The sequence below is a fragment of the Alosa pseudoharengus genome, unplaced genomic scaffold, assembly GCF_046254945.1.
Source record: "Alosa pseudoharengus isolate Yale_2024_CS ecotype anadromous, Long Island Sound unplaced genomic scaffold, YU_APseudo_1.1 YU_APseudo_1.1_scf_8, whole genome shotgun sequence".
Taxonomy (NCBI): Eukaryota; Metazoa; Chordata; class Actinopteri; order Clupeiformes; family Clupeidae; genus Alosa; species Alosa pseudoharengus.
Genome location: NW_027468870.1, coordinates 13,246,365 through 13,255,453, shown reverse-complemented (window position 1 = coordinate 13,255,453; position 9,089 = coordinate 13,246,365). Strand labels below are relative to the sequence as shown.

Sequence of the window (9,089 nt, the reverse complement as noted above, 5' to 3'; positions counted from 1 at the left end):
CATTTTTGATATTTGATATTATTATTGATATTGTTATTAGTGCTATTATTATTATGCTTAATCTTCAACTATCTGAAACTGTTAATTATTCAGCCAATGTAGTGTTAATAAATTGCTTTGAGACAAAAGTGTCTGCCAAATGCCATTGACATAAACATAAATTCAGAATGACTCACTCCAAAAATCTAAATTATGCTAACTTAAATCTTTTGTTTAGGTTATCAGTGGAACTGACCTATGGTAGAAATCATACTGTACATTTCCCAAATTATATTGGTATTACATTACAACCACCCAGATTATATTGGTATTTTAGTGCAACTATAAGCCAAACAGTCTACTGAAAACACTTAATTCACAAGTTCATGTTCCAAATGTGCTTAATAAAGAGAAGCAAGTGAAAAGCGTGTTTGTCGAGATCTCTTGCCAGGGTCATAGAGTGCTTTGCAGGGATTGTGCAGGAATCAAACAGGATCCATGCGTACACCCCCATGCATACACCCCCATGCGTCCCCTAAGAAGATGGGTGGCGTGAGGGGAGGTGGGGGGTTTGGAGTCAGTGAGCAAACCAAATTCTACAGCATGAACGTGTAGGAATAAATTACCTGTTAACATTTCGTTTTTAGCTTTAGTTAACTTTTTAGTGCCAGAAAAAAAAAGACAGAAAAGTTACCTCTCGCAAATATTATTCCTTCATTTGCAAATAAACAAACAAATATTTTGTAATAGATAAAATCTCATCATGACATTTCCATGTGTAGATCTGTTTACATTGAGAGTTGATATGTAAAGGCTTAATTAATATTTCACAATATTCTCATAAAAAATGCCAAAAAGTAGAAACATTGAATAGAAAAGTTGTTCAGAATTGGTCATGTATAACGGCTAAACGCAGGTGCAATATTGGACCATAGTAAATACAAAAACAGAACTATAACTTCAGCACTCATCTCTAATCCTTCACATTCTACCATCTGTCTTTCTTGGACACTACTTCGCCAATTACTGTTTAAAATACTTCCTCCGTGTGAACAGATCTGAGCAAAAACCTTCTTAAATCCCTTATTCAATGCACTGAATAGCTGCTTTAGCATACTGTCTGCCCATATTTAGGTTTAATGGGATTCATTGTAACCCATTATTAGGAATGCAACAGACCAAACATAAGGCCAAGTATTGAGTGGAGGCGATATTAAAATAAAGAAAGATGGTACATCAGTGACAATATTGCAACATTTAAGTTTCCTTCATTTAGAGAAGTCTACTCTAACGGAACACAAAGGCATTTTTAAAAGGCTGAATGACTTGCTGACTTAAAATAACACAAATTAAAGTGCTTTGAATCCAATTTAAAATCATATAAAATCAATTATATAACTGTAATGATTAATGTGTAATCATTACAAAGTAATACTCTACAAGCAGCTTTGCATATATGGTTAATATGACCACCTCTTTCAGTCATTAAGGCCAGTGCAGTCATCATAGTTTAGTATGATGGATGGCCACTAGAAGCAGTGTTTACTTGGTAGATGAAGAAGATATCAGTCACTCTTGATCGTGTTCTTGGTTGCTGAATCAGTCTAAGAATCTCTGTAAATACAAAATGCTGGTCAGATAAAAAATGGCCATTCACCAGTTCACCTATTAATCCATGGTGAATGTATAGGTATATTTTAAATCTACAATTTCTTTAAAGGTATTCAAATCTTACAGAATGATACCAGGCATTAACCATAGGGAGTATCAAAATTTAGTCTTAGCACATACTGCAGAGTACATGCTTAAACAATGCTAGTTGGAAAAAAGTTAGGAAAAGTGTCATGTTATCCTCTTTAGGGTTTAAAAATGTAAAAATACTTGTAGAAGTATGTTTAATTCCCTATAAAAAATTGTCCTATTCTCCTGTTTTTCAGTCCTTACCTGGATCACGAAGGCAGCGACGACAACCAGCACAGCCAGCGCGGCAAACTTAAAGGTCTTGACCACGGCTTCGTGCCTGAGGATGAAGAAGCGTGCCCAGCCCAGCTTGTCTTGTGTGTGGGGTGGGTAGCGCATGTTGTTCATCCCCTCCATTTTCAGCTGCTTGATGAGACAACCCCTCAAGTGACTCAGCTGGTCAAAGCTGTGCTTGCCATGGTAGGCGCCGATCCCACTGTTACCTGCAGGGGGCGACAGAGCAAACCTTTCTTACAGAATCCGGCTCAAAGGTTCTGACGTGCTTCCTGTTTTTTTCTGTTTACACAAGATCTCACATTATAACAGTTGATATTCCACAACTGTTTTCAAATTTTCCGTGTATGCTTGCCTCGAAAGGCTACTGAATATACTGTAACTGTTACTGTAACTGTTACTAATTCTGACGGTAAACACAATTAATCTATTAAGTTAACACCATATCAAGTGAATATGAGACTCACCCACACCACCAAATGGCAAATCATTGACAGAGAAGTGAACGAGACAGTCATTGGCAAGGAAACCACCACTGGAGGTCTCGTCTACCATGCGTTTGATCAGCTAGGGAAAAAGAAAATACATTTACTTATTTTATAATCACACAATCACTCTAACTTCTAATCATTCTAAATATTGTCATGTAAAAACACGTCAACCTTGGTGTACAATAAATTATTCAGAAACAAGACATGTCTTAAATTTAAAACATTCAGTTAAAGACAAAGACAAAACCACACAGATCTAAAAAACCTACAAGAAAACATGCACATACAACACACACACACACACACACAAACTCATCACAGATATAGGAACATGCATTGCATCTGCGGCCATTAAGGCCACACACCTTCTTGTCCTGGGTGAACACATAGAGAGCAAGGGGCTTCTCCCGGTCATTGATGAAGTCGATGGCCTCGTCCACACTTCCCACCGTCAGGATGGGCAGCAAGGGTCCAAAGATCTCCTCCTGCATGACCTTGGCTTCTGGCTTCACGTCCCTCAGAACGGTGGGGGCTGAAAGACAGCAAGTGAAGAGCATCAAACAGTCTGTCTTTAAGTCCTTTAGACATTTTCATTTGTTGCAACTCAAAGTGCAGGTATTAACTTTTATTTATCACTGTTCAATGTTTTTATGCAAAGGAAGAGTGGGAGCAGCTTTTATACAACATCTGTAATTAGATTAGATTCAACTTTAGTTGTACAAAGTACAAAGACAACGAAATGCAGTGTAATTTAAAGTGTATGTATCTTAAAGCAGACCTATGTAGCATTCAGACTCATCATTGTCTCCTCCCAGAGCTACTGTGCTGTCCTCTGTCATCGCCAGCACTCGCTTGAAATGCCGCTGGTTGATGATGCGGCCATAGTCTGGACAAGTCTTGGGGTTTTCTGTATAGAACTCCTGAAAAGGGAAAAGGTTTATGCTGTTGAATCTGACCTGCACATAAAAAGCCCAGCCCCAAAACACAACCACACACATGCATCACGCACACACAGACATGAGAATGAAACTTATAACAATGTATGTCTCATTAAACTATCTTAAATATGTAGTAGTAAACCCTGGGACATAGTGCTTGCGTTGCGTGTGCGGAATATCCTGATTTTCAGTGATTTTCCAAAAAAATGTGTGAGCTGTACTTAAAATGGGCACTGAAATGAAAATCAACAGGTAACTCAACGCACACACACAACATGCATTGAATCCAAGGGGTGATTGTCAACTGTCATGCAGACTGTCAACAGGGCAAGACTGTCCGTGGCATGGATGATAAGTATCAAAAGCTTCTAAATGAGATCCCTATAAACACGTCTCATAACTTACAGGCAGGCAACACCAGCCAAGTAACTCAAGCATTTGCGGAGAATCTGTTGCAACGATTAACTTCCACTATAATCAGTGGCACTGGCTACACCAGGCGTGATAGCTGTGCCTTAATTAGACCAGTCTTCTAAAACTATTTTTACTAGTTTAATTATCGAACTAGCCCTTGGATAGCGGACTCGTGTAGCCTGGTTGCTATGTGACGGACCTTACCTTCACACTCTTCTTGATCTCCTCTATGACCTTGTCCTGGATGCTGGGGTCACACAGGACGTAGTCGGGAGCGATGCACGTCTGCCCACAGTTGGTGTACTTTCCCCACGCAATACGGCTACATCACAAAGATAATGCAGTTCAGACATACGGTAGCTAATACTGCCCTTTCCTACAATATTTCCACTACCACTACTACACTACAGATGTACAGCTGTCCCTACAGATAAGACAGTAATAACAACATAATAATAACAATAATAACATCAACAACAACAACTACTACTTCTACTTCTACTACTACTACTAATAATAATAATAAGTTATTAAATATAACTCGTTTCAATATTATTGCACAAAAAAATTATGCAGACTACCCAGTAGAGGAGGAAGTGAAATACAGCAGATCAAACAGCAGAATTCAGTTGCCCCCACTGTCAATTTGGCCCCTTCAGGCAGCATTTATAGTTCTCTCTCTCTCTCTCTCACCGGCAGGCGATGGTAAGGTCGCAGTTTTTGTCGATGTAGCAGGGGCTCTTCCCGCCGAGCTCGAGGGTGACGGGGGTGAGGTGCTTAGAGGCGGCCTCCATCACAATCTTCCCCACGGCGCAGTTGCCGGTGTAGAAGACGTGGTCAAAGCGCTGCTTCAGCAGCTCCTGAGTCTCTGGGACACCTCCGGTCACCACGGGATACAGCTCCTGCAAAACAACCACATAGATGACAACGATGAGGATAAACGGACCAGATCCAGTCTAGCATTGTCATCTTCTACTCAACGCAGAGTAGGGTCCAGAATGTCCATTTGGATAATAAACTGAGCTAGTGATGTCACTAACGGGCACAGACTAAGATCATTTAAAATTGAATACTAGGTTTCCACTCCAAGTCAAATATAAAATTCCATGACTGACTATATAATGAATAGTACAATATACCGACCAATGATTTCAGAGCGGTCACGTAGCGTTCAAGAATCTTTTACTTTTTTAGAGCGGGAGATGAATAAATGGGCATTGAATAAACAAAGTTGAGCTACTCAAGCAAGGAGTAAAGCTAATAGCCAGATATACACAATTTTTGTGTGGAAATATATTTCTGTTAATATATTTTGGCAGGTACATTTAAAATGTAAACTGCTAAAACAAAATTCCATGATATTCCATAAATTCCATGACCATGTGAATAGCTAAAACTATGCTTGTAAGATTTATGGTAACATAATCAACCTGGTCTCATTAGCGAATGTAGGGTATGATCTAGTTTGACCAGACCTAACTGTGGTAAACAATGTCTAAACGTCTCTCTTTAGCACCCCGCTGGCCAGTTTGCTCCTGGCTAGGTCAGCGAATGAGACCAGGTTGGTTTACATACAGTATTGATGAATGTATGTGTACGTATGTGTATTACCTTATCTATATAAACGGGTAATAGATCTTCCATGAGTTTAGCCGTGTGGGCACTGACTTCTGAGGGCTTTATCACAGCAGCATTACCTGAAAAACACAACAAAAAACCAAGTACTTCATGATGATTCAGCATCTATCAAATAGTAGGCTGCGATGTTTAGTGTATACAAAAGGCAGTTGGTCTAAGTAGCCTAAACATGTGGTGAGTGGTAGCTCCCCACAGCATTTCATATGTTTTAGATGGCTGCTAGGCAACAATACCGGTACTTAACATATTAACATATTACTCAAAGATCTAACTATAGCTTTTTAAATATATCCAGTGCTTTCCAAAACACAAAGGGTTGGATAAATGCTAACAGCTATGCTGATTGAAACATCTCCATACTCAAGCACAGTTAATAGTGAGAGCTCAAGCACACATTAAACTCTTCCAACAACTGGAGGCTACAATATAGCAGCCTAATTCAGTTGTCTTTTGCTATCTGCTGTCTGAATGCAGTCTGACTTACTGCTTTCACTCAATGAAGAGTGTAAGCCTCTTGTTCTGCTTTTAGAAATGCTAACATCAGAGCTAACTGCTCCCTGAAGACATGAGAGTTTAGAGGGGCTTTCTCACAGGGTTAAGTAATTCAAAGACAGCTTTTTGATGGTCATTATGCGGGGTACCACAGCAGGACAGTATATCTGCATTGCTGATTCTTTAACCTCAAAAGCCCAATCTACTAAGTCTGTACACAGGTTAAGGCTTGCTCTTTGGCCTATTTGTTAAGAAGCGTTACACACATGGTGTTTGACCGATGGTGACTGAAGTGCACTGCTGTGTTGAATCAAAAGGGTGGCACTACATAGCACCGAAGAGGTGGAGTGAACTTTGACCTCACATAGAACACAGAGGGATATTACGTAAACTTCGCTGATAAAGAACAGAAGAGTAGAATGGACTGGCAGGACCTTGGAATCTAGCATTAATCATGTCAAACCAGCCATTTCACTCCTTGATAATGGATGTATCGGATCGCTGTGAAATGCACCGCAATCTGCTTTGTAAATTGACAAGCAAATTGTAAGCAAAGGTAATTTTCCTGTAATGCCACTATCATCATCCTGGTGTTACAGTATAGTAAATGTGTATTAACATGTTATATCAAGGAGGAGACAGAGATATTCACGCGGATTTTCTTGTCAGAGTGTGTTTGTGTGGTTGCACAGTGTGTGTGTGTGTGTGTGTGTGTGTGTGTGTGTGCGTACCTGCTGCGATGGCCCCTATAAGAGGCTGTATGGTGACTGCCCACGGATAGTTCCATGCCCCAATGATGAGTACGACCCCCAGGGGCTCGGGGTGGATGTACACCTCATCCGAAATTGTGAGCAGGTTCCTGTTGACGGGACGCGGGGCTGCCCATTCCTTCAGTTTCTTGACTGCCAAATTGATCTCCCCCTCCAGACCCAGGGTTTCGTACAGCGGGATGCCATGTTCACTCTGCCAGGGCGACAAGCAACAGTCTCGTATGAGAATTAAGACTATTAAGTAGTGTTTCTTTCTTCACCCATTTCATTCTCTTTTCTATCTTGAAGTCTTTTCTGAAATAGACTGTGTGAATGAGTGTGTGAGTGTGTGTGTGTGTGTGTGTGTGTGTGTGAGAGAGAGAGAGAGTGTGCGTATACTCCCAATATGAGTGTGTGTGTGTGTGTCTGTGTGTGTGTGATAGAGAGTGAGAGTGAGAGAGAGAGAGTGTGTGTATACTCCCAATATGAGTGTGAGTGTGCGCGCGTGTGTGTGTGTGTGAGAGAGAGAGAGTGTGAGAGAGAGAGTGTGTGTATACTCCCAATATTGACTTAAACCAAAATGCCATATAACCTTTTTGAGATCTTTCTTGAGAGCTTCAGCAATGTCCTTCTTTCTCTCGTCAAACAACCTCGCGAGGTTTTTTAGCTGCATAATGCGGTACTCCAGAGGCTTTGACCTGCCAGTGCGGAAGGCCTTCCTGGCTCGCTCCACTGCCAGCTGTTGTTTGGACATTCTGGTCTAAAGCAATCATGGAATAAAATAAGCCATTCAACAATGTTATGTTCACTCATGCATTCCACTGAATGAGCATGCATTGGTCTTTAATCCAGGCTATCCACAGCTTAAAACAAAAGAGGAAGATTTTACGGAACTAAGTGGTTTTGTCATCCTTCATTGAGGCAATACTGAAACAAACTATTCACGTGGTTGTTAGAGCACTTGCTTTGGAGTTTTAATTTAGGCATGGGGTAAGTTTTTGAAACGCCTCTCCACAACTGCAGAATGGAACAAAAGATAGATAGATACTTTATTGATCCCCAAGGGGAAATTCAAGGTCTCAGTAGAGTAGAGTAAAACTAAATCAAACATCCACATAGTGTTGTTAAGGATTAAGCATGAGGCGCTTGCAGTGACAGAGCAGGGACTGAGCCTGTGATTCTGTATGCATGGTGCTCTATGAGAGTGAGTGTCATGGTGATGGTGCAAATAAGGAGGCCTAGGTCCAGCAGAAAAGCTGCTTGCTATGCCAACATGTCGTGTAGGTAATCTAATTAACCTTATTCATTTTCAAAGTAAACAATGGGTTTCTATGTCCAGTGCGTTTGGAAAATTTGACAACCTGTTCACTTTAAAGTAGAATGTAGAAGTTGACAATGTGACCGCCGTAACGTCGAATCGCGACAGTTACAGTAGCCTAAACCATTAGGCTACCATTAGGCTACATTACAAATATTAAGCGGTAACTTTATGGACAAGTAGGCTACGACCTTTCGCATAATAACCAACCAAAGGCTTTTAGCCTCCAACTGACTGATGGAAGATTAGTGTTACGCTCTCCATTGAAATATGCTTCTGTTCTATGAAGAATAAGCCATGCAATTTGTGCTTACCGTATAATATTATAAACAGCAGATTTCCCGAGACAAGCCCCGTGAGCCCAAAAGCTTGAGCTAAGGCTGTTGCTGTAAGCAGCAAAACAAGACGGAAACTTGAAGTTCCGTTACGCAGTGAAGTCAGAGAACAAGACAAGGCAGGGCTCGTATCGTTGTCCACTCACTCAACATATCAGCCATGTTTGTTCGAGAGGCGCCTTTTAATTGGTCAATGTACACGTCAGTCAAAAAAGCATCTGCGATTGTAAAAGGCTTCAAACACGTTCTTATCTTTTATTGATTTGTAACTCCCTAGGCTATTAAACCTGCATTTATGTGTGTTAAGAAATGTTTCATTTGTGATTTGATGTAGACTATAACTTAGGCTATTTTCTATTTACTGATTTATGTGAATGAGGTTTCTACATCAATAAACTCAGAAGGCCTATGTTGTTCATTAATATGTAGGCTATCAGTACTCAATAGCCTTTATGGATAATGGGGAAAAGTAGAGCTATAGGCCCAGATTACATTTCTTGTACTATTTAGGTAATATATTTCACAAGATGGAAACCTTTATCTGAGCTGAGACAACTTTGGCCCCTTTCTTGTTGGCATGCATGTCCCTCTCTGAACTCTGAGAACAGAGGAGGGAGCTCAGCTCGAGTTGGCTGGAAATAAAACGAATCTGCTCAACTGACAGGAAATGGAATGGTCTCTCGTCTCAGATATGCCACAGGCGGGGCGGGGGCGAGAGCAGCAGTGATGACACGTCATTAGCACCTGTGTTGATCCCTCCG

At 40.7% G+C, this 9,089-nt stretch overlaps 1 protein-coding gene across 2 annotated transcripts; it reads right to left on the bottom strand.

The window, feature by feature from the left end:
• Window positions 1-674: 674 nt before the first annotated feature.
• Window positions 675-8,398, bottom strand: LOC143111732 (aldehyde dehydrogenase family 3 member A2-like). 2 transcript variants are annotated; one of them, XM_076273986.1, is made up of 11 exons: window positions 8,308-8,398; window positions 7,268-7,435; window positions 6,658-6,889; window positions 5,408-5,493; window positions 4,490-4,698; window positions 4,001-4,118; window positions 3,223-3,364; window positions 2,810-2,976; window positions 2,421-2,520; window positions 1,924-2,162; window positions 675-1,593 (listed from the first exon to the last, which is right to left on the bottom strand). In XM_076273986.1, exons 2-11 carry the CDS (start codon window positions 7,427-7,429, stop codon window positions 1,579-1,581), a joined length of 1,470 nt encoding a protein of 489 aa, XP_076130101.1. In that variant the 5' UTR covers window positions 7,430-7,435; window positions 8,308-8,398; the 3' UTR covers window positions 675-1,578. The 2 variants fall into 2 exon arrangements, with proteins under 2 accessions (XP_076130101.1, XP_076130102.1); XM_076273987.1 differs by having other exon boundaries at window positions 7,268-7,430; window positions 8,308-8,391.
• Window positions 8,399-9,089: the final 691 nt, after the last annotated feature.